The 26,717-nt window shown below is 32.6% G+C and overlaps 1 protein-coding gene across 6 annotated transcripts in view; it reads left to right on the top strand.

Moving 5' to 3' along the window:
* The window catches only part of LOC129805581 (diacylglycerol lipase-alpha), a 44,615-nt gene that overhangs the window by 5,644 nt on the left and 12,254 nt on the right, over positions 1-26,717 (top strand). For 3 of the 6 annotated variants that reach the window (XM_055853599.1, XM_055853598.1, XM_055853601.1), the window contains 10 exons: positions 12,071-12,174; positions 17,120-17,226; positions 17,318-17,422; positions 17,490-17,591; positions 17,656-18,653; positions 20,362-20,489; positions 20,553-20,694; positions 22,754-22,858; positions 22,946-23,073; positions 23,374-23,397. In XM_055853599.1, coding sequence (XP_055709574.1) covers positions 12,080-12,174; positions 17,120-17,226; positions 17,318-17,422; positions 17,490-17,591; positions 17,656-18,653; positions 20,362-20,489; positions 20,553-20,694; positions 22,754-22,858; positions 22,946-23,073; positions 23,374-23,397 — 1,934 coding nt within the window. In that variant the 5' untranslated portion in view covers positions 12,071-12,079. The remainder of the gene's footprint in view (positions 1-12,070; positions 12,175-17,119; positions 17,227-17,317; positions 17,423-17,489; positions 17,592-17,655; positions 18,654-20,361; positions 20,490-20,552; positions 20,695-22,753; positions 22,859-22,945; positions 23,074-23,373; positions 23,398-26,717) is intronic. The other 3 variants (XM_055853600.1, XM_055853603.1, XM_055853602.1) reach the window with 1 other exon arrangement.

Raw genomic sequence — 26,717 nt, 5'->3', positions numbered from 1 at the left:
TCACTTTTAGAAAAACAAGAGTATGGAAAAGAAAAAAACGGAAAATCTCCAATAAATTTTTTTAGATAAAAACAGATAAGATTCTGAAAACTAATTTCTCTACCTAGTTCTGCAATATTCATAAATTCGAAAAATAAAAGAAAAATGCCATTCAAATCGCGGAAGTGCAAAACTAAGTTACGTTTAAAATTGAAATAGGAAAAACTGGAAATTAATTATCAAGAAATGACTTTTACAGCAGAAATACTCTTGAATCAATGCAATTGTTTAGTGCAACAGAGGTCTGATATTATATTTAAATAAAACAATTAAAACCTTCTTTTTAGTTTCCTTTATTGACGCTTATATGGACACAAATACAGTAATTTTAATTTAGTTCACAGAAACACTAATAATTTTTTTTACTTTTGCTAAATGCAATCGTTAACCCCTGAATTTCAATTGTTTGCAATCGTATTTCTTTAGTAGGGGAAACTGGGGCACCACCAAACACGGGGTACCACCAAACACTAATTTTTATTTCTAAACTACTTGGACTATCTCAACCATTCCTTCAGTGGACAAGCATTCCTATAGTGCTTATAAATTCCTATAGGTCTTATCCTCTGAAGTCGAATATCCGATTAAAAAATCGCAGTGTTTGGTGGTACCCCGTGTTTGGTGGTGCCCCAGTTTCCCCTAATATATTTGAACTCTTTTTTTAAATTTGTTAAGAATCCATATAATGTTTAATTTGTACGAATACATAATGGATATATCGCATAAACGTGATATTATTGGAATGTATGAGTGAAAAACTGTTTTTCCAATTTTGCTATGAAATGGTACAATAGAAATATTTCCTACCACTGAAAATTCCTCTGAAATTGGAAAATGACGCGTGGAGAATTTTTTCCGCATCATGGAATTTAAAGAACAATTGCAATTAAAGAACAGCTGAAACATTGCTGTAAATAGCATATTTTCAATGATTATTGCTCCGTCATTTAGCATAAAATAAAATGTTCTCGCATGATCAACATTCAACTGTCGCATCTTTGTCGGCTTTATCGTGCAGAAAAGACATTCAGCGGATTATCAGAGTTATTAATTAATTATCAACATCTGTAAGCTTCTCATCAGAGAGCGCACTTGAGCACAAATATGAACCTTGATCGAATTTCTGATCACAATTACTCAGCTCCGGGAGTTAAAATGATGATGCTAGTAAAACTGATAAACGCTATCAATCAAACGAATTATATTCATGTGAATTTAGTTATACATTGTGCCATAAAAGAGGATTTTTGTGCTATCAGTAAATATATGCCAGACCAAAAATAACCTTTCAACTGACCATAGTATGATTCACACGCAGCTTACGTCGCTATCACGCCATTCAACCCGGAATTATATTACCAAAATATCCTATTACACTCTCACTTCTCATATAGCATTGGCCCCAAATTCTCCTTTCGTGCTAAAGACTTTTAAGTGGGTGTCACTGATCTCTTAATTAATGCATTCTACTTGTCAAGTTTGATTAAAACTCTCCTATTTACTAAATCAGAAGTGTTGAGTTCATTGTACGGTTGAATAAAATTTGGCAGGTGAAAAGATAAATTGACACTGTTCAGCGTGTCACTCCAGCACTTTAACATTATTAAAAAATTCATAACACGCGTTCAGGACAATTTTAGTAGAAGATTTTCATGTATCCATTAGGGGAGCCTAGGGTAGACTAGAACACTTGAAAACTGTATCCATGATAATTTAGTTTTAATTGCTCCGGTGCACATAAGGGGGGTGGGGGAGGTTGGACTTAACCTATGATTCTGGAATTATACTGCTTAGTGCCTAATGTTAACAGTTCCCCGTATTGGAAACTATTCATGATAGGTAATTGTTTTAAATTTTGATCTTGTATAATCTTCTTTATTCTGACATTCAGAAATTAAGCACATTTTTCATTTGTTAGCTATTCAAACTCAGAGAGAAGTATAATATAATCCGTATTTTCCAATATGTTACCGTATTAGAGATCAAACTATGTGAGATATCAATTTCTGGTCTTTGGTGACCCCCCTCATGAAAAATATACAGAGTATTTTTCTTTTCTTTCACTCTCTCTCCTTTCTATAAGTTTTATTGGTTTATTTTGAAAATGGATCCAATGATTTCTTTTATTTCTGTATATGATCTATCTTTCATGATTGTCCATATCGCTCCTTGGAAATTACAAGGGGTCAACTAATTTTCGGCCATTTTTCAGGAGACAGCATGAAAGATTCAACTTTGTGTAAATAAGTCTCTCAATTTAGTGACTGAACAAAAACAATTTATTTCTTTTCTATTTGTATGAGCACTGAGCACTATAATATAAACATCGAAACTCTTATATTTTTACCCTTCAAAATATGTTTTTTTAATGAGTTAGCTCCTTTTCGTTCTAAATGATGTGCAAATTTTGCTGAAATTAGAATGACAAGGGATCAACTTGCTTGAGTTAGTCCCCTCTTTCACAAAAATTTGAACTATGAATATATTTTGTGCCCCTTTACTTCAAACAAAACCGCGCAAGCAATCATAAAGAGTAAAATTTTGAAAAACTTTTCTAATAACGAAATTTATTGACTCATATCATCTGAAAATTTATTAAATTGTCTTTCTAAGTGCATCAGAATCTCAAAATCGCAAAAAAGTGAGTTGACCCCTTGTAATTTCCAAGGAGCGATATACAGTCGAGTTCCTCAAATTTGAACGACAGTTGAATTCAAAATGTAAAATTTGAGGTTATGTGAAGAAAGTTTTGCGTATAATTAGAATTAGAACCATTTTACTCTGGTATTTCCTCAATATTATCGTACTCCCTCCGTCCCAAAAAAAAGTCGTACGTTTGGGGAAAAATTAGGGATTAAGGAACTGTTTTACGGAATGTTTTTGTTAATAGTAAATATCTTACGTATGAACTATTCTCCATCTTCAGTAGTCATATTGAGGTCCACCTACCACAGTAAGATAAAGAACTGGTGTCTTGAAGATTTATTTTTTTCACTTTTTTTCGAAGAGCTCCGGTCGATATGTAACTTTTGAAAATTCTACTGCAATTAACATTTTTAACTAGAATTCCATTTAAAAATTTAGTGTACCAAAGAAGGGATTTATAGTTCTTTTCGTTATGCCATAACAATGGGTCTAAATTTACAAAAAGGGCAATAAAACCAATCTTGCTCTTTTTTTTACATTCTGTGATATGGGAGCTGAATGGTTGGAAATAAAGATTTGATGTCTTTGGACGACCCCCACCCCCCGTAGGTCAACTTTTGGATTTTCAATATGTCCCCAGTTTCCCCCCGCCCCTCCTCTTCCACAGAAAAAAATCGCACTATGTGTTTTTGTGCAATCTCAAAAAACAATATGGTTTTTGGAGGGGAAGGGAGGGGGGGGGGGTAAATGAGGGATAGGATAATGATCCTAAGGTCGACTTACGGGGGCGCCGCCGAAGGTGGCAAGCTTCTATCTCCAACCTTTTGGTACTTAAATCTTACTAAAACTATTCAAAAGAAAGATGTTTTTAAGACATTGTTTTCTTATCTTACAATCGTAGGTGGTCCTCCATATTACCACTGAAGATGGAAGATAGTATGTACATAAGATATTTCCAATACACAGCATTTCTACTTTATACCGTCTCTTCCTAGCGATATTCTTCCAAACGTACGACTTTTTTGGGACAAGAATTTTTCTCAAACGTACGACTTTTTTTGGGACGGAGGGAGTATTATATTAACTTCCGCAACAAATTCCATTTATTTAATAATAAATTACATTGATATATTTTCTAAAGTCATTTTTCTTAATTTAGGGCATGTGCATTTCACATGTATTCCGTTAAATTTTTGAAAATATTGTTCAAATTATTATATATTTCAAATATTTGAAAATTTGCATTTTTGTGATCCATCTTGCGACCACCATCATTTTGATTAGATTTAACAGATAATTGATCCCATTAGAGATGGGTTTCCGGTAGTACGGCAACTCTAAAGAAAAAAAGAAAAATAAAGCTATCTCTCCAAAAGAATAGGGATATATTCTTGTTTCACGTTTTTTAGCCACGCGATCAAATAGTTTACTTACCTTGATTTATTGAAACTTAAGATCAAGATGACAAAGCGCTAGAATGAAAGGAAAAATACTAAGACCAATAATTCATCATTTTACTTCAATTTATCGATTTCAATTTAATTGCTTTGATTTTCGTAAATGTAATAAGAAATATACATCTTTAGTGAAATGTCCTTTATTTGAAACTGCCCTACACTCCTCTATACGGAATTTCTCTGAAAAATCCATATAGAATTCAACCCAGTAAAAGGAGTAGGGAATGGTTTGATATTCCCAGGAGTTTATATGGGTTCTGCACTTGACGTCATCTTCACGTATACTTGTGCGTGAAGGAAAGAAATTTCATTCCGGAAAAGCACAAAATAAATTGAAAGAAAGACATAGTATATTTGAAAGAAGACATGAAGACTGAATGAATTAGATTTGACACTGCTTTTCCCTTTAAAAAAAAATTACAGTGACTCTTATCCCTTATCACATTTGAAACAGTAGGTAGATGTCGATAAAATTTTCACCGCTAAGAGAATATGATATGGGTTTTTGTGGGATTCATGGTGGAAGAACCACAAATGTTATTCCCGGAGATAGATTTTTAGATGGAAAGTCTTTCATATTGTATAAATTATTTTTGTCATAATGTAGGCAGGGATGATTCATACCAGATATTAATTTCCACCAAAGGGAAAGACAGCAGAAAATCCTTGAATTTGCCACATAATCTCTTTGGGGGATTGTACCAATAGACTTTGAAAGTTCTTTAGCTTGAAGGAAGAGAAGTTTGGCTTTTTTTTGCCTTATTTCATTTATTAAATTCCTCCCGAAAAGAGCTTTTCCTTCACATCCGAATAAACATATACCCTTATCTCGTGCTTTTGGTGTAGCTTATGCTCTACCTCTATTTCTTTATATACTTCCCCCAAAAGTCCTTCCTGGGACACAAAAAAGTCCTGGTGAATTCTCATACAAAGTACAACTTAGAATTATATTCTCGAAAGAGGAGAATGTAGAGAAATAATTTGAGATATAGAATATTCATGTTGACAATTTCTCTACACATCCAGTGTGACCTTTTTCATATCTTTGTACAAGTGTCAGGAGGGTTTGAATTTATGCAAAAGACTTCCACACATTACTCCCCAGAGAGTATACTATAAAAATCCCATTTGGACCATTATTAAATTTTCTCTTAAAATGCAGAATTCATCCCCAAGCATCACTAAAAAAAAAACGAATTATTGTTGATTTTTTAAAACTTTTCAGAAATACTCCTCAGGGTACTCTCAATAATTCCACGGGTAGAACGATTTTGATCATTTAACTATCACCAAACGAAATGATATTAGGGTAAGTGTGCCAAATTCCGGCCAGCTTGCAATTTCGGCCACCTTTCTTGTTTCTCGAATTTCCATGAATGTTTAGTTTTTACATATTCTAGAGATTATACAATGCACAAGAATAACAAAAAATGTAGCTTCGACAAACGAGGTGACGTGAAAAAGACATTGGAAGATTTTCCGAAGGGCAAGGAACTATGAGAATGAAGGTGGCCGAAATAGGGCACCAAAGCTATATCTATATTTTTATTTATTTTAAAATGTATTAAGAATGATTTTAAAGTAAATAAAGACGATAAACTTTCTACAAGGTTCTAAGCAACACTCCTTAAGTAGAAGGAATGAAAAAAAATCAATTTCTATTAAAGATATTTCATTTCAAACTTGAGACTTTGGCGCTTGCATGCAACTATACCGAAATTTGGCACACTTACCCTATGCGCTTATTGTTTTTCATCTGTTTCATAAAGAATTTACATCGTATTTATTGCTTCAACAACATATTTTGCAGGTATTAGGACTCATTGTGGATTATATGCTCTTATAGCATCCATGAAGTATTTACAGGATTAATGATACAACTGGGGATCCTAAATCTAATTTCCCAGTAAGCGTCCCAAAGGTATCATAATGAAGGACAAATGCCCCAAATATCGATTTCTAAATGTCATTTACATAATTAATCAATCGAAATTAATTACAAACTACACCCATATAGGCTATTATAAAATAGGCACTAATTTGATGTTACTTATCTGGTCAGTTTAAAATTAACACCCTTATTTAATTAATCATTTTACAAAATGAATTAATGATATAGACAAATACATCAGTTGTTCACATAAAAGGCTGACTAAACTCTTAAACCTTACCTTTTGTGGGACCGCAATTTTCACTTAAAACCTTTTTGTTAATTTCCTCAGAGTACCACCGAAAAAAAGGAGTTTCGTAATTTAATATTTATACACTCATTTAAAATGTTTATAACTGAAGTGAAAACATATTTTTGATGGAACGTCAACTTTAAGGTACTGTGGTTCGTTTTTCACATTTTATTATATTAAAAATTAACTTTGATGTATCTGAATAAAATCTTTTCTTGTATTATCCCTCACCAAGATGTTTTTTTCGTCAAGTGAAACAGATATATAAGAGATAAAGGATGCTCTAAATGGACGTAAGATTTTATACTTCTCATAGTTTCCAAGAATATCGACTTTTAAAATTTTTCAGATATTGTGAGAATTCTATGAACTTTTTATTCAATATTAGGGTAGAGTCAACCTTTGTGGTCATATAAGCACTTTTGGCCACCTAAAGTAAAATCACATTGTAAGGTAATTATGAGTTTATTTAGAACAGGAAAATAGGTATTATTTCGTGACCTCTAATCTAACGAATTAGAAAACCATATTTGATTTTGTATCGACTTGATGAATTGAAAGAAATTCTCGACAAGGTAAACGACCACTAAAAAAACATGAGATTCTTTAGAAACTTGTTAATGTTAAAAGAAATTATTTTGCAATATTTCATATTTTTGATGAAAATATTTGATGTTATTCAATGAAAGTCCATTTCTTAATTAACTAAATTTTATTGTAATATCATTCTTAATAAGATTTTCTAACAAATTTATTGAAAATCGGATGTGGCTAAAAGAGCTTATTTTTTTCGGCTGTGTAAGTACTTCTAGCCATTCATTTTCCCATACATTTTTACCTTGGCGCACCTCGCGGATTTCAGTAAAAACAATCGTGACTTTTGACTGATTTTTACATCAAATAGAAAATGTGCAAAAAGTCGTTTAAAATACTCTAATAATCACATAAAATTGGTGTTAAATAAGAATAGGACTTGTGTTGTGTATTTGTCAAAGTTTTCGAAAGCTATTTCTTCTGTTAATTTATTAAAATTCTATTAAAAACAAGTGGCCAAAAGTGCTTACAAAGTGGCCAAAAGTACTGAAACACGCATAGTTGCATAAAATGCATTTTTCACTAAAATATCCAAAAAATTTTGGGAATTCTCTTGGATTATTACGAAGAAACGGCTTTAAGGTATCTTTGTACAAAATTTTTTTATATATATAAAAGTTATAAAAATTACAAGCACATGAAACCTTAAAGTGGCCAAAAGTACTTACTCCACCCTAATTGTATTTGTGTAGAGAGAATCGTAAATCAGAGCAAGTTACACTTAAATCAACCAATCTTTTCAGAGTAGAAGGGATAGGAAAAATTCCTGCCTCTGCCCAGTCTTTTTTTATATTTTTGTGTATTGTGTTTTCCTAACGTGTCCCTATTATCAATTTTTATCGCGATCCTTTACTTAATTTTTTGGGAGCTTTTTCTCAGCCTGTGGAAATTTACGATTCGTATGACAAGTACGTTTAAGTAAAATACGAAAATCGAAAATTTTATGAAAATTTTTTGAGAATTGAAACGATTTTGTAAATTGGGAAAATTTCATGAAACTTTCCAAAGTTTTATAAAATATCTTGAAATTTTCATGAGAATTTCCTGGGAATTTGAAGTAGGTCTTACGTTGTTTGTTAATTTTTGGGCAAAATAAGTGAAACAGGAAAATTTAAATTGCTTATCAATTTTTATTTTTGCCGACAATTTTTTTTTTTATTTTTTTACTGCTCATTTTGATTTTTTTCTGACCATTTTTTTGGTTACTGGTCACATTTTATTTTTTCTTGATAATATTTTATTTTTTTAACTGCTTATTTTAATTTTGTGATGACTGATTTTTATTTTTTATTGATCATGTTCTCTTTTCACTGATTACTTTTTATTATTTAATGACCACTTTTTATTAAAATACTCCTCTTTTGAAATTTTTACTGCCCTTTTTAATTTTTTAAGTGCTGACAATTTCGATTTTTTTTCTGACAAAATTTTATTTTATTGCTCATTTATTCGATGACTGATGCTTTGAGAGTTTATTTTTTTTCGAAGGTGGATTAATATAGGTCAGAATAAATTTGAAATCTCGTGTAATGTGTAGAAAACTTTATAAAATCTGACATAGAAATTTAGTTTTACTTCCCTTCTATTTCAATTTCTTTCTTAACATTTCACACTCATGGTTTATTCATCTCATCTGTACTTACCCCAAGACGATGAGTTGATATAAAACGATGAGAATTCTTCTGACTTTCATGTACTGTATCTCCGTAGGGAGGTTGTGAAAGAAGTTCTTACATAAATGGTTATATATAGCTTTAATAGCTTCAGAATAGATTCTGTGTTTGTGAGTGCACTTGCGAATAAATGCTATTTACAAAGTCTCAACGGCAACCGTTCATGCCCGTAAAAGCCGTAAATTACCTTTAAGATCCCCTGCATGTGGGTGCTACTGGGCTGCCTCAAAGTCAAGGGAGGGGTGCTGTTCTTGTATATGGTGGAATTATGTGTATCGTACACACGGAGGACACTTGTCGGGAAGTTGAGGGTGTACAATCAATTTGACGCCTTGGATCGTCCCTATTTGACTCAAATGCACAGTGTTTTGTCACAGAAAACATTTTTCTTCCCAACACCCATAAAATTGGCATTATGTTAGGGAAAGACAGTGTATGCCGCTTTTGCTCTCCAATTTATGAACACATCATCAGTTTATGACTCTTGAAATGTTTCAGGACGACATGGTAATTGTATCAAAGTGGTTGCTATACAAGGTATTTAACACCTGCTTTTTCACATACTGCACTCGCATGTCACGTATATGTAAAGTGGATGTAAGCGTGGAAAGCAAAGTGAAAGAAAATACAGAAAAAAAAACTTTTCACACATTTTATTCAACCCCTCTCAAAAATTTAATATTGCTAAAGTGCGGGTTTCAAAATATGAAATGAAGAGAGTGTGGAATTGCGAAGAAACTTAATCTCACCCCAACAACTTGAAAGTATAATATCCTTGGATGTCTGAGTCTCGAGATATGATGCCCCTTTAGAGTTTCATAAGAGCATTTAAAGTCATTAATCCGAAGTAATCTCGGGTATAGGTAGAAGAAGATTAATGTTCAAATGGATAAATTATCGAATCATGAGACACAAGGATGAGTCTTGAATATTAATATTATCGACGAGATAAATATGGATGTGCATAGTATATATTATTCACAAAATTTGTCCTTAAATATAATAAAAATGTTACGCATAATTGGTAGGGTTGAATGAACAACTCTTCGACAGTGAACCCCTATTGACACTTTTGTCAAAATGTTGAAATTTATTTAATGTAAGATAAGTGTTCAAATTTTGTATTCCAAATGGTACAGAGTAGGGTGTCAATAGGTCCTGACACGAGTTCTTAAATTGTCAATAGGTGTTTTTTTCACCCTATAAAATTATAAGATATTCATTTATTATTATTTTTTAAAGAAAGCTTTTGATTTTATATACCACTCTACTTTGAAAAAAAAAACTAAAAATCTTTTGCCTGAATTCACTTCCTTTTAAAACCTCTTTAGAGTGGAGCACTTTAACGTAGTAGAACTTTTATTCAAGACTTACTTTCAAAAGGAATATGAACCGTTATTCAAACTATGTCCCATTAGATTTTCTTGAGTATTGGTTGTCTCAAAATATGCAGCTCAATTACCAAATATTTATTTACTTTTTTTGCGTGCTTCAATTCGAGTATCTCGCAACTAAGGACAACAAATTAAAGAAAAAATAATGAATTAAAAATTAGTAACAAATGATTACAAAAATCTAAAAATTATAAATAAAACAAATGTTCTATTTTTTCGATTTATTTGTAAAAAGTTATTTTTAATAAAAAAAAAGTAATTTCAGCTCTAATTTTTATGAAAATTTTAGTTTGTAAATTGTAAAAATTACTCTGAAAAGAATTGGATCAATTCTTATAAATATTTACACTGAAATATAGTAAATAAAACTAACTCTAAAAGAGAGTTAGTCAGACTCAGCAACGAAAAATTTAGATTCCATCGATTTGAGTAACTTTTACTAGTTTTTTTCTGGATGCATACGCTCTTTTTAACATTTAATCTTGAAAATCTCTTAATAAGAAATGTTTTGAGGGAATTTTGGTATAGGGAGAACAGGGGCAGTAATAAACATATTGTAGTTGTAAACACTGCGATTTTTTCTTTAATTGGGTATTAAACTTCAGAGGACGAGACCTATGTGAATTAATGGGAACTATAGGGATTATTATCTCTATGCAGATGTATGTGGAAATCGGGCACCTTTGAAATTGGGACTTTTCACCAATTTTTAAACAAATTGAGCCTTATCGTGATGTAATTTAGCTCCACAAACAGATTGAGAAGCTAAATTACTTTTTGATATGGCTCAGTTCGACTTACATAGGAGAAAAATCCCAATTTCAAAGGTGCCCCACTATCGAAAGTGTGCCACTTCCCCCTAGAAATCAGTGTTTATAACTACCTCATGTTTACTACTGTTCCAGTTTTTCCTATAGATAAAATTTATCTAGACATAATCCAAGACATAACCTATTAATTATTATTGGTTCATATCTAATTACAAATCATATTAAGAATAAGAATTTTATATAGGGGAGACCGGGGTACTTTTATCCAGGAAATGAAGCTTTTTTTCGGGCATGATTTGTGAAAAAATGATAAGGATTGTCTAATGTTTTTATGTTTCATAAGCAGAATTAGGATATTGGCTGTATGAAACAGTGTAGTTCAAAGCTCTAAAATCCTTGACTTTTTCTAGAGAGGATAATGAAAAAAGTTTGACACATTGGCTACTCGTGCCCCGGCCTGGGAAGATATGGCCATTTTTGGGGTACTAATCGCCACCATTTTTCCAGACGAAATTTTAAACTGGAGATACCAAATATTGTTTCACTTGATACAGTGAAGCCCACTGATGCTAAATATCTCATTTAAACCAAAAGAAAAAGACTTTAGCCGACTTTTTTATGACATTCTTGTAATTGCGGAAAAATTGAAACAAACATCCTGAAAAAAATGTTTTACAAATAGCTCATTCGAATGGCAATATTGCTTGGAATATCAATAGTACTTTATCTAACAATTATCCATGTATTGGTGAAAAATCATTGATAGTTTTATCCCGCCACAGAAGAGTGGCAACATCTGCCCCGACGGCTGTTTCAGTGTTTATCATTTTATATAAAAAAGTAGATAATTTATTGTCCAAGTTGAAAATATCTCTTAATTAACTTTATAAAACCTGAAACAAAGTAAAACTATGAGATCTTGACTAACAACTTAGAAAACCAAATGCTGGGCCAAAAACCGTATCATCAAAATTATAATTTTATACCCATTTTATATTTTATTTTTTCTTAATTGTAGGATAATAGGATTAGACTTATAAACATTTTTGAGAATATGGGGATGTGTTCCTAATTTCATTTAAAAAATACTTTGCTTATTGTACATTTTAAGAGTAACGAGAAAAATCCATTGTCTAGTTCTACTTCTACCCCTGGCTAATGGTACCCCGGTTTGCCCTACCTTATTATGCGTTTATAAAATATTCTGGTTCGTAAAATATTTCGCAAAAAATTAATGTGAAAGAAAACAAAAATTACTTTTCTAATTTAAGTAGTATAATTATTGTTTGTCTTATTTCTTTTTTTTATTTTCAGATTTAAAAAATGCCTGGGATTGTAGTGTTCAAGCGAAGATGGTCCGTTGGATCGGATGATCTGGTTGTGCCAGGCGTCTTTTTAGTAACAATTCACACCATTTGGTAAGTTATAGTATTTCTTTATATAGACACAAAATTCAGTTCACCTCTATAGGTGAAGTCTGAAATTAAGAATTGTGAAAAATTTGTAATGCAAATATTCCAATTGATTCACAAAATACAGACTGTGTGTAAACATGAGAATGATGAAGTGAAAATGGGTTTGGGGATAAATGTGTTGAGTGACTGTAATAAATTCATAGTGTGGCAAAAGAGGAAATCAAGTAAATTTGGGACAGAGAAAAAGTTGTTGAAAAATGTCGATGTCCTCGGTGACGGGAAAAATGTAATTTCCTGGAAAAATTGCTTTCTCCCCACTTTTGGCATAAAGTCAGAGCTTATAGAGATGAGGTGTTGAAAAGAAAACCTAAATAAAATAATTCTTCAGGATGTTGAGAGAATGCCCAAAAAAAATGTAATCAAAAATCCAATTTGGTTCTAATTCTCAGGCAAAAGTTATATCCCCAAAAAAAGCTGATGGTGCAAATTCCTCAATGCATGAATGAGAATGAGAGCATGTTAATATGTCTCCGCGACCAAGATAAATGGAGATTTGTGGGTACTTAGAGGGTATTTTAATGGTGTAAATAATTTTCCTGGGTATTTTGTGTATACCAACATAAAACATTTCATCATCCTCTTATTCTAGTATGAATTTCCAGGACTTTATGTTGGGTGATTCTCGTGCACATTTGCATTTAATGGGCTTCACTTCCTCTACACCGTGTCTTTTGTGCACGTCTCAAAACTGTTTTTTTTTTGGCAAACTTTGCAAAAGAACATGAAAATTTTCACACAGATAAATAATAGTAAGACAGATAACAATAAAAAGTACATGATGGAACGAAATGCACAAAAAGAAAGTTTGAATTAAGAGAATTCTGTTTCTGGAATAATGCTATCTCTTAAGACTCGCAATGCACAAAAACTAATAAAACCGTTGATGCATTTAAATAGCTTTCATCCGTTGTTGATACTGTCAACGGATGGAAGTCTCTCTGGGAAATTGTTAAGATGTAAGAGGGGAGACTTTGTGTACTTCATGATTCCCCGGGGATGCGCAAAGCGAAATGTAACAGGAAGAAATTTATCCTCAGCCAGTGAATAGAACACGTGCCTGTCTGGAGGGTTATTGGTAATACCTCTCAGCTCAGTCTCCTTCGGGGTATTGTTCTGCATTTCCCGCCAATGACAACGGATGTGCTTTTATTACCATCTTCATCCCCCCAAAGTAACATGATTGTGTCAAGAGCTTCTGAAGGGATCTTGAGATTTGAAAAAGGAGACACTTCTTCAATTTTATGTTGAATAAAATTCAGCGTGAATGAAAAAAGAATCTCAATTCAATGCAATCTATTGGATGGTTTTTTTCTTGCTAGGCAAAAGTTTTATATAGGATATCTGAGGAATTTCCATTTATTTGAGTAGATTTTGGAATCATACTTGACACAAAATCACTTGATATTGCGTTTTGATTGACTGAATGTCAATTATGGGTGTCCTTTTTTTAAGGGTTCTCTTAAAAGGGTTTAATCCCTGTATTGAGATAGGTTTATAATTAAAATGCAAATTGGAAAATCCATACTTTACCTCGTAGGGTTTTTTCTCTGAAGAATTTTAAATAAATTAATAGGGAGGAGAAGGTTAGGAAATTTGTGGTGTAACGACATTGCACATAAAAAAGTTTCAAAAGCATTTATATTCAAAATCCAATACAACATCTAAGTTTCTTCACTCGTATGCGATTGTTATATGTGTCTCCGTTTCATTACTTAAAGGAATCCACCTTTTACTAATTCTAAGGGATAGGAACCAACAAATTTGACTAAAGATTGTGAAGTAATTTTGCGAATCAAATTTTAAAAGCTTTTGCTCGCTATTTGATTGGATCTAGAATTGATCTTGAAAATCCGTTATTAGGAATTATTCAATGTTATTTTACTAACTTTAGAAACATATCAAAAAATTAACAAATCATACGACGCATTATATCGAAGGACAGAGGAATGCATTAACGGTCCTTGCTTCATTAAGGGGGTCTCCCGAGTGTCCCAAGTCTTTATTTCAAATCGTTTGGCCTCTATGAGCTGTTGACAATCGATCGGGCAGACTGACAAACGGACAAACAGCGTGATGTTATTTCTCACAAATAGTCTAAAATGCGAAGGTATGTTAAGTACAGGGCCCGCTCTAATTCGGATCGGCGTAATCCGGATAGAATAATAGCATAGTATTCTCTATTTTTGTCTTTTTAATCTTCTTTAAAACTTTTATACAAATTCTACAAAAAAAAGTCTTGTATTATATTTTCGAGACGTTGAACAAATTCAAAAAATCCATCCGGATAACGTAGAGAACATCTGTCATATTGTCTCCCAATCATCCGGATTACAAAGCGGGCACTATAATGGTTCCCAGGGGATGAAAGATGGAAATTTTAGGGAGTGAAAATTTCGAGCGGTCACTGATGTCTAACTATGTGAAGTTCTAGCAGAAAAAGATTTAGATTATCTTTTGATTCAATAATTTTCATCGGTTTTCTTTTAATTATATCCTTGCTTTTGATTGGGAAGTTCTATTTTCAATTTATAAAATTTGAATACAGAACATTTGAAATTAGTTTTCATTATTTTGCTCTGGAACATCATTATTAAGGTAGCAGTAGTTGTAAATTTAGCTAAAAATAGAAGGAAAAACTGATGAAGTTGGTATAGCTTATATAACCGTAATAACCACAGACATTCGACTTTTAACCAGCCCTCCCCCTCTTGTATGCCACTATTCGTAGCTTTGATTTATCTGTAGATTTATTTTCAATGCCTTTTTGTAAAGATGAAGATTATTTTTCATAGATACAGTAGACTCTCTCTCAATCGGGCAAAATTTCATCCAAATTATCGAGAGATTCGGGCGTCAAAGTCATTGAAAATTCCACAAAAAGCACTCAATTATAAAGTATCACGATAAAATAAGAGGAACTATAGCGAATTTGAGCAAATTTGCTTAAAAATCAAACGTGAAAATTGGTAACAAAATTCTTTGTCCAATTGAAAAAGAGCCGATTGAGCGAGAGTCTACTGTACAACACGTTTAGGGCAGAATCACATTGACAGTAAAATGTTTACCTTATTTCGTTAATTTACGCATTTTCATTGCAATTCTTACGCAATTTCTCGATTACCGTATTATCTTATCTCATACTTGGTGGCACTAGGTGAAAATAATATCAGAAAATTGAAGAAATAAAATGAAAATCCGATAAACGGTGAGCAAAAAAACTATAGGGGAGACTAGGGCAAAATTTGTCAAAACGAAAATTTCAATATTCACTATTTTCTAAAATAATAGAGACTGAGGCTTGAAATTTTTATTATAGATAGCTTTCATGAACCTTCTTAAATTTACAAAGTTTCAAGGGATTCGAGGAAGGATTATGTAAAACAAAAATTAATGAAATTTTTAGCCCTATTTTTGGAATATTTGGCTTACAGAAAATATCAATACTGATTAGCTCAATTTAAGCGCATTTCTCGTTAAGATAGAGAAAAATTATCTTTGACAAAGTTGTAGAGGAATAAATTTCCTATAAAAATATATCTATTTGATATTTTTAGCGTTTGCGAAAGTAAAACGTGACAAATTATCCAAAGACTGACAAAATTTGCCCCAGCAATTTTGAGAATCTCCACAAAATCGACTTTTAGAAAATAATTCGAAAATGACATTTCTTTCGAGATAGAGAAAAATAGTCTTCTGCAATGTTGTAGAACAGTAAATTTCCTATAAGAATATGCTCATAATAAAACGTTTAAGTTTTCTCAGAGCTCATGAAAGAATTAAATATGCGTTTTGACAAGTTTTGCCCCAGTCTCCACTACGATTAATTTCTCTTAGAGGTTTTTTGGCTCACCGTTTATCGAATTTTCGTTTTGTTTCTTAAATTTTCTTACATTATTTTCATTTAGTGTCACGAGTGTCACTGAGTATGAGATAAGGTAATATGGTAATGGAAAATTTGCGTAAGAATTGCAATGAAAATGCATAAATTAACGAAATACGATGAGTCTACGGCGAGCATTTTATTGTCAATGTGATTCTGCCCTTAATCGTGAGCTTGAAAAAATTTAATTATTCTTTGTTTTTTAGTCTTTCTCAAATTAAAAAAATCGTAAAAGTCTTGTTTTTCTGCTTATTTTTTTTTTTAGTTTTTAAAGTGCCTTATGTTTTGTCACAAAAAGATGTTTAAAATTCACCTAGTGGTCAATCGTTTCTTTTTCACATTCTTAATTAAATATATTCAAATGGTCGAGTCTAAAATTAAGCTACTTGATATACTTACATAATGTACCTTTACGGGTTAAAAGAGTCTTCCCTTTCATTCTTGAATACTTTTAGGTTGCTTGACCCAGAAGGTATACATATTCCCATTGTCTAATACAACTTTTATTTTATATTTTTTTCTGAAATAATTTATAAAACTCTCATGAAATTGAATGAATTTTCACATTAATATTATCATTAGTAATGTCTTAACATGCTAATTAAAAAGTTAAACATTAAACTTTGCAATTTAAAAATTAGACATGTCTGAGAAAGGTAAACTTAATTTAAAAGTTTCTCAAAGTAAATTTTGAAGAAAAAGATGTTTTATAATTTTTTCTTATGTTGTGTACTTGGTATCTTATTAAACTTGATAGTTGAATATTCTCTAAAGCTTATTCTCAATCCTTATTTCTATTCTCGTGTTTTCCAGGAAATTTCTCCGAGTGTGAAATATAAATATATATATAAGAAGCGTTGCTATGGATAATAGTTTTTCATATAGAAGGCAGACTCAAGTTTTTTGTGTGTATCCTACCAATATTTTGTCTGCCACGTCTAGTGAAGTCTTTTGCCTCACATCATTTGTTACAGAAAATCCATCATTTTCCTTTTTCTCTTCTTTCAGGATATTCATCCTCGCTCTAGTTCTAGGCCTCATAGAATATGACAATTCCGTGCGATGCATAGAATTGATGTGGCTGTATAAAATAGGATATGTTGTTGTATTAATTGGTAATATAACTTATTCCTCATAAAACTCCCACTCATCATTCTGACACTAATGTATTTTTCTTGTGGCTTTGCCCATCATGCCCACTGGCAGTTTCTTTGCTCGTGGAAGTAACAATATGTGTAATCTCAATGAGAGGAAGTATTCTGGAGACAAGTCTCCGGACATCGATGAATTACTGGGTATATTTAAAGCTACGTGAGTATCCGGATTTTATAAAGATGTGACGAGGTGTTTTTGCTCAAATACAATTTTGTCATTTCAGTTGTGATATTAATAGAAATTGCATGGCTTGCAATGGGTATTGTTTGGCTCAAGGAGTTCTACATGGACTGTCCGATAGCTGAAGCCAAAGAAGTGATGTTCGGTAAACAATTCTTATTATTGCTGATATTCACATATTGATGTTTCTCCTTTTATCTAATTGGCAGGTCTAATAGTGTGCAATTTTGTTGTGGTATTTGTTATAATTGGCACCATTTGGTGTACTTTTGATACGGCTGGTAGGTCATGGGTCAAGATGAAGAAGTACCAAAGATCCATGAAGGAGTCCGAATCTCGCTTCAATTACCGTCGAAGTGGGAGTAGAAATAGAAATTGGCGCCAACGAAAGGTCATTAGGGCTTATCAGGATAGTTGGGATCATCGATGTAGGCTCCTATTTTGCTGTATGGGATCTTCTGAGCGCAATAGGAACTCCTTCACGGACATCGCACGATTGCTCAGTGATTTTTTTCGAGACCTCGATGTCGTACCATCGGATGTAGTGGCTGGTCTGGTGCTACTGCGGAAATTCCAAAAGCTGGAGCGAGAGGCAATAGTTAGACAGCGAAAGAATGGGACTTTTGAATTTCTCAGTGGAGCAGCCATTACGGAAAAGACACAATTTCTAGCTTTAAATGATAGTCGTGATTATGAATATTTTCAAACGGTCATCCACTACATGTACTACGCCCAGAGTGCCTACGGCTGGCCCATGTACGTGATGGCACATTCAGCCACGGGATTATGCCAACTCTGCTCCAGTCTCATTTGCTGTATGGCCTGCTGCAGACCTCAAGATCCGGCTGAGATCATCAGCGACAATTGCTGCCACTGCAACTATGCTGCTTTGAGAAAAATGACCCCAAGCGCTGAGATTGATGTCATCTACGTCACTTACCATGTTGATGTAGGTGAGACACCCTTCTTCGTGGCCATTGACTACACAAAGCAGAAAGTTGTAATCAGTATACGTGGCACTTTGAGCATGAAGGATATCTTGACTGATTTAAATGCCGAAGCTGAGTGTCTGCCACTTCATCCGCCCCGGGAGGATTGGCTAGGCCACAAGGGCATGGTTCAAGCTGCTGTATACATCAAACAGAAATTGGATGAGAAAAATCTCATTCAAAAGGCACTGCATCACAATCCCCAACGGAATACTCCGGTAAGGCTTTTAAATTATCTTCAAATATTTGCATATATTTGGCAATGGTGCAAGAGTATGTTTTAGAGAATTTTTTATTGAAAAAATAAGAACGACAAGCAGAAAAGTTATAAGCAAAAAACTGTCATGGGCACATGACCTTTAACTTCTCTTACTTTAACTAAAAAAAAACGATATTTCAGAAGGTTTTCTTCAGTTCTCAGGCCTGCAAAATATTTATTAACACGATTATTAAAATATTATGGATTATATGCTTAAGAGGGTAAAAAAAGACAACGTCAAAGGTCATTCCCGAGTTAGCTTATTTTCCTGTATATTTAAGAATATTATTTTCATTATTTTCCTATTGAAATCCATCCAAGAAAAGTCTCGATCACATTTGATTCAATTTACAAAATTGCCTATAAATCTCAAAAATTACTGAAGGAAAATAAAATATTTTATTGGTCTGCTAGAAATTAGATCTTAATCGCATCTTTCTCAAATCTAATCAATGACGAACTAGGTCATTATTTTTATTTAAGTTATTTTTTAAAATTTGTTTCAAAATACTTTAGTTTTTTTTGATTTCCTGTGTGGTTATTTAAAGCTTTAAAATAATTAGATTTTCCCATATCATCTTGTTATACCTAAAATTTATGTAAAAATAATGAGAATATAAAATCACGGAATGTTGAAAGAATAGCTTAAAGATCACGAGGTAAAGCAATTGTAAAAAGCGTATCGTAGATAGAGGCAGCTTTACCATCCTACTGTTCGTAAGCCCTTCTTTAATTTTAGTCCTTAAGAATGGTCTTTTGGACTTTCAATGGGTCAAGTGGTAGAGCACTCGCTCTATGATGCAAGTGTCCCGGGTTCGAATCGCCTTTAGGTCACCATGAATTTTTCTGGCCTTAAAGGTGTTCAGATTGCATCCAGTGAGCTTCACTGCACTTGATTCCACGGGTACGGGACTGACAACCTCATCCCGTACAAGAAAAAATAATAATGCATATCTAGAAATCCCTTTGAGGGAATTCCTAGTTCCTTCATGGAATGTTGTGCCAGCATTATTATTATTATAAGAATGGTCTTCACCAATCCTATCTACCATGTCTGATCAGCTAGAATTAAAGAAAAGCTTACGAACAGCAGGAGTACAAAGTTACTCTCGGAGGGTAAAACCATCCGCATCTACGGTAGTTTTCAAACTTCAAACGATTTGGACAATTTCATGTTAACTAGAAAAATCAAAGCTCTTACAAAATTGATCCGTTTTTATTCTTTTACAATCGGTATATAAGTCAGCTATAGATAACTAGAACTACCCAGAAATTATGCTACTTTCCACATAGTTTGAAAAAGCTGACCATAGTTTGATTGGTAGAAAATCGTGAAAAATTGATCTAAGTAAAAGTATCCTACCTTCCTCTATAATTAATTAAATTAAACTTATCCAAATGGAAACAGTTGAACTTTAAAAGTGTTTTGTAGCCAATCTTCATAGTGCGACTTTTGGTGAATTACCGATTAGGAGCTAGAAATTATTGACATTATCAATCAACATATTTGAATTACTAAGCTACTTACATTTTCCGCATATTTACTGCTGAAAATCTCCGGAATCAGAGTGAAATTTTATTATGCGTGAAATATGGCCATTACCAAGGGTTGCATAAGGAAAAACCAGAGCAAAGACAGATTGCCTTATTTATATGTTATTTTTCAGTCATTTGGTTTGGTGATTGTGGGCCACTCGCTGGGCGGAGGAACAGCAGCAATTCTTGCCATACTCCTGAAAAATGACTATCCCTCTCTTCAGTGCTTCAGCTATTCGCCTCCTGGTGGATTATTGAGGTTGATCATTAATCATTTTGACCATCCAAAATCTATATACATAATATATTGTTCATTTTTCAGTATGCCCGCTGTTGAGTACTCAAAATCCTTCATAACATCTGTAGTGGTGGGAAAGGATGTCGTTCCGCGAATTGGATTACATCAAATGGAAGCACTCAGGGCAGATTTAATTAATGCTATTAAACGAAGCATCGATCCAAAGGTATGATTGCCAATTCATTATATGCCTATTCGGTCTTCGGTCTATTCCCATTGCAAATTAAAGATTTGCACGGCAGGAAATTACCATTTGATCAGGATTATACTCTGAAAGTCTCAGACTTAATAAGTCTTGATATCTTCATTTAGTTTCCATTTCACTTTATCCATTAATATTGCTCGGGTTGAGAGTTCAACTTTAAGTGACTTTTCAGCTTCTTCGGAAGCTTTAGTTCATGCACAACACATTCATGTGGCTCAGAGCACTTTCTGCAATATGCAATGTTCCAAGAATAATAATTTAAAGATTCTGAAAATCGATTGTTCATAGCGGATAATGGGGCAGTTTTAGAGATTAATTTCAAATTGAAACTTTAGAACTTTCTGAACTTTGTCATTTTCTGAGTTGTTTGAAATTAAATTATTATTACTGAACTCAAGAAAATGGCCCATCAACCTGTACAAAACTACCGAGCATGTGTTAAAACAAAATTTTAAGTAGCTATGATAAAATACGGTTTAACCCTTTACGGACGAGAAGGTCAAAAATCGGGGGTCAGAAAAAATCAGTTTATCGAGTTTATATAACTTTTTAGAGCAAAGCATAAATTTAGAAGATCGTAGAAAAAATTTCGTTTTTGGGTCACCGGTGACTCAATCGTCCTTAAAGGGTTAGGTAGCATATAAATCATTAGGGAAAAGTGGGACACCTTTGAAGTGGGGCAGCTTTGAAACTGGATTTTTTCGTCTATTTTTAAATAGAATTGAGCCTTATCATGATGTAATTTAGCTTTGCTGATCTTAATTATATCATAATAAGGTCCAGTTTAATTTAAAAATAAGAGAAAAAAGTCCAATTTCAAAGCTGCTCCACTTCCTCCTATTTACACAGGACAGGACCTATTGACACCTTATTCTGTACCATTTTTAATACGAAATTTGAACACTTATCCTTATCGAAAAACGTAAATTAATGAAAAAACGCCATATTACTTACATTTTATTAAATAAATTAAATAAATTTCAACATTTTGACAAAAGTGTCAATAGGGGTTCACTGTCAAAGAGGTGTTCATTCGACCCTAAGCTTTATAAGAAGTTACTGTTTTTAGTGGATAGCGAGAAGTGGGGCACCTTTGAATGTGGGGCAGCTTTGAAATTAGGATTTTTCACTTATTTTTTAAATAAAATTGAGCATTATTGTGATAATAATTTAGCTGCACAAACAGATTGAGAAGCTAAATTACATAATGATAAGGCTCAGTTTCATTTAAACATTGGATAAAAATCCCAATTTCAAAGCTGCCCCACATTCAAATGTGCCCCATTTCTTTATAGAGAGAAACTGACGTGATATGCAATCCACTTAAGGGATTCCGGAAGTCGTTCGGACGCTGACTGGAGATAGTTGATGTGTCTCTCTGACTGATTGTTAGTTTCCTAATGACTTCCGGAATCCCTTAACTCTTTAAGGACGAGAAGGTTTAAAATTGGGGGTCAGAAAAAATAATTTTTTCTGCCTTTTTAGTGCGAAACGTGACTAGATGGGCGTAGGAAAAATTTTTTTTTTGGGTCAGTGGTGACCCAGTCGTCCTTAAAGGGTTAAGTTGGGTGCCCCACTTCCCCTTATGAGCCTAAATTATTGCTTTAGTAATATTAAAGTTTTGGCCCAATTCTCTTGAAAAAAAATCCTTAAAGATTAACTGCCCCATTCTTCCCTATCTTAGTGAAATTTATTGCTCATTTATCGGCAAGCTATAAGTTACCAAGAAGACTTTACTATAGATAAAATTAAATTCTTCTTGTATGAAACCATGGAATATTCAGTAAATTAAAATCGTATGCAATATATTATTAAATTGCCTTTTTATGATATAAACCTATATAATACATGTTATATTCAATTTTGATAATTTATTTTCATTTTAATATTTTATTTCAATTGGTGTGAACTGTTAAATTGCGCTGCTATTATTAAAGTAATAACGTTCCGCAGGCAATTTCGTAACTAACTTTATACCATTCAGTTATTCATTTATTCAAATGCTTTTATTTTCCTGCAGTGGAAAACTATTGCCTGTTCAGTATTCTGTTGTGGCTGTGGCCCAGAACCAACTTCCGTCTCCCAAATGTCCAGCCGAGATGACAATATTAATGCCTATGAAGAGGTTGGTATCGGAGTTACTTAAATTTCTTTTTTTCCATCCAACTGTATTATCTTGAATTCACTTATTGATTGATATAAAATTTGACAGCAAAGGACGAGTGCAAGGAATACCAGTGCTCATCCAAATGATAGTTCCATTGCCCTCACTCTTCATCGACCCATGTATCCACCAGGAAGAATAATTCATATCGTCAGACATCATCCTACCCCTGACGAGTAAGTGTCCCTTAAGACATAGCCTTTTCAATTCCAGGGAGAGTTAAACCCTTGCAGGGATATCATTATTTCTTGTTCCACTTTTGCTTTCACTAATATGAAATTTGAGGCTTTGGCGCTAATTCATGGATCCAATACATTTAAATTAAATATTGAATTACTCCTCGGGCTTAGCTTAGTTTAATTAATGCTTTTACTAAATTCAATATTTCACAATTAAGCATCCACTTGTCTATTACTTAACCCAATCATGGCTTCTAATAACTAACCAAATACCATAAATTGTGATTTCTATTTCAGGCACAAGTACGAGAAGGGTTGGAGGTAATGTTGCGTGTTTCTCATAGTATTGCATTTTATCCATTCCACAGGATGAGTTCAAGAAAAATTCAATTGGCATGTACAGCATGGTATCCCTTTGGTTTTATTATTTCATCTATTTATATAGACTATTTCAAGAATTTTCGTACAGTCTTGCTAAATTTGTGTATAACCTGATATTTTTTTTCTGATTTATCCTTGATTTTATTAGAAAACTTTTTTTCAAGAATAATATCGCATAGGTATTGCATTTTATAGAGTGAAAATATTAAATTGCAATAATATGAAAAAGGTGCAAAAGGAGTTTTACTTAAATGCCTGAAGCACTTTAGCTATGCAAAATTGAAAATTTTAAATTGCTATCTAGGGAAGTATTTGCATATGAAATTGTAGCTACACGGTTTACAAGAATATAAAGCGCTCTGCATGGATTTTTTTTGTATAAATAATACAACTCATGTTCCTTGTGTCCGGCCAATAATTTTTTTTTAAACTTTATTCTTAATGTGAGATGCTAAGATGAGAGTTATTTTTTGTCTCATTTAAATACACTGTGAATTTACAGTTGTAATATTTAGATTGTAAAAGGTCTTTTCTAAAAATTCTTAGTGTAATAGAGACACTCGATGTTAATGGTAAAGTTTAATATATAAGTATAAACATTTCTGAATGTGTTTTGTGCAACTTCACAAATTACAACTAATTCAATTTCCTAAAATAAACTATGAGTTTACCAAAGTTTATTGTTAAGTTATTATTAAGTGGATTTACTTTACGATTTAACCAGTATTAGATTGGTGTACTTGTCCTTTTCGCAAAATTAAAGCTTAAAATTGTGCCATCCTAAAAGGTCAATTCAACGGGGATTTTTATTCGAAATCTCCCGTTCGACAGAAAAAATCTCTTTTGAAATTCTATTCGAATTTCCTCCTTTTACCGCCACCTGTTATTACTTCTATTCAATATCTTGCAATTTAAGAACTTAATAAATACTTTATTGAGAAATTATTTATCTCATTTATTAATGTTCTTTATTAAGATAATGGACAATTCTTGAAATTATGGCATTGTGGTAACACCTTATTTTCTGTTACCCGATCCTAAGAGAATTATAACAGACACCTGAGAAAGTTTTATCTTTGACACCAACCATTCGAAAAGGTTTTTCAATTTCGAAATACCTACGTTTAAACAAGATATTAACCTTAGATTCTTTAGTTTTTTTTAAAATAATTTTTTCTTATTAAATTCTCTATACCATAACTTCATAACGTTTCGTTAAAAAAAATAGAAGATCTGCTACTGCGACATTTTCTTTTCGAACCAATACACATTTAAAAGGATTATAACAGATGGAAGTGAAATTAATTATCAGAAACAAATTACAGGGTAGATTTTCAGAGACTCAATGGTATATGAAACGCTGATACTGTGTCTCAGAACTTCGGTTGTTTTGCATTGTGAAGCGAGTTTTGTCGGAATGTGAAGCACTTTCAAGAAAATTCATTTCCACTGAGCAATTTCGAAATGAATGAAAGTCTGGCGAAATTTGATCTTATGGAATGTAGGGGATGGTGAAATATATGAACTATTTATATGTGGAGCTCAGAAGCAAAATGACACATATCCTATGGTTAAAGCATAGAATATGTGTCATTTTTCCTCTGAGCTCCACATATATAAAGGGTAAATCGAATCATGAAATTTAGTAGCAAAAAAAAAAAAAGTTTAAAAAATGAAAAACAAACTCTAAATTTTAATTATCCATTTCTATTAAAAATAAAATCTGTTGGTTCTTCTGTTTTAGGCGATACACTTTTAAGGGGAGAACCTGAATTACAATGTCAAAAAATCATTTTTTTATTGATTAATTAGAAAAAAATATTTCGTAAAACAGTTCGTAAATTTTTTGTGAATTCTTACTTGGAAATTACAAAATACTCGTAAATCGTTATCACACGATTTACGAGCATTTCGTTCCTAGTAAGAATTCACAATATATTATTTACGAACAATTTTACGAAATGTTTTTTTCTGTGAGATCTGAGAATATACCAAAAATTTAAGAAGCACTTTTAGAGTATATTCGAAAATACGGAGATGGATGCAAGGGAGCAGTAAGCAGATTTGCAAGTGGTCCGGCGAACATTTAAATCTTTGAAACGCGTTTTATACACTTTTCATAATTTTACGATTTCGTCAAATCGGTGAAAAAGATAGCAAAAAAAAACTTGTGAACCGATTGAAATGAATAAATCCGTATTCTATTCAGAACTGAATTCTTTTCTACAGTTGAACCTGAATAGTCTTTGAAAAAATATTTTAAATATATTTTACAACGAATTAAAGTCAATATTTTATCCCAAAATATGCATTTTTTTTTAAAACACCTAAAAATGGTTTTGATTCTCGATATTTTCTGATATTTATTGCTTTAACTCTTTCGTCTCTTTTGGGACTGTAGTACCCAAAGAAGCATATGCATATTCTATGAAAAACAATGTTTTTTAATTATTCAGAACTGATAAAAATCCGATTCTTGTGGATGATTACAAACTATAAGGATGTCCAAATGTAAGATATTTTTTGTAGGACCTCAATTAATTCCTGAGCTTAGATATTTTTGATTAAAAATTGTGAAATTGGCTTGCAGCATATGCTGCGGTCCGGAAAGAGTTAACAAAATGATTTTTTTTCACGCATGAAATACGATCAAGCTGCAATTTCTTGTCAATTAAGACCTCTGCAACGAGGCGATGAAATGCATTTATTCATTACTTCGCTATTTTGTATTTTTTTCATTAAATTTTTTAAGTAAGTACTTCAACGACTTAAGCTATGTATGGACTATTAACATACCGTCGCCACAGTGGGGCAGAATACCTAAAAAGCTGGCAAAAAATCGAAAAAAAAAATTTCGAATTTTTGAAATCTAATACCGCCAAATAATAGTTGACTAGTATCCTCACTAAACCTGATACCCAGATTTTTTTCTTTAAAGTTATGGTACCTTGAAATAACACGTCAAAGTTGGCCTTGTATTGCGATTTTGTCGATTTTATATGGGAAAATGACATAAATTTGAACCAAAGATATAGTAATGGGGGTACTAAAGTGTTAAGGCAAGTGTCAACATCGGATTTTTGGCGGTGGTGCTTATTTTGACTAAATTTTTGTATTTCTCTGGACCGAGACCCATTTTCAGTGATCCAAGAGACAAACAGAGACCACGGGCATCTCAACCTAGTGTTGGTTTCTATTTCCGTGGTACCTGGAGGTCTTAAACAGGAAAAATCTGGCAGCCCATCTAATATTGAGCTACG

Source organism: Phlebotomus papatasi, chromosome 3 (genome assembly GCF_024763615.1).
Source record: "Phlebotomus papatasi isolate M1 chromosome 3, Ppap_2.1, whole genome shotgun sequence".
Taxonomy (NCBI): Eukaryota; Metazoa; Arthropoda; class Insecta; order Diptera; family Psychodidae; genus Phlebotomus; species Phlebotomus papatasi.
This window is presented reverse-complemented; position numbering and strand designations above follow the sequence as displayed.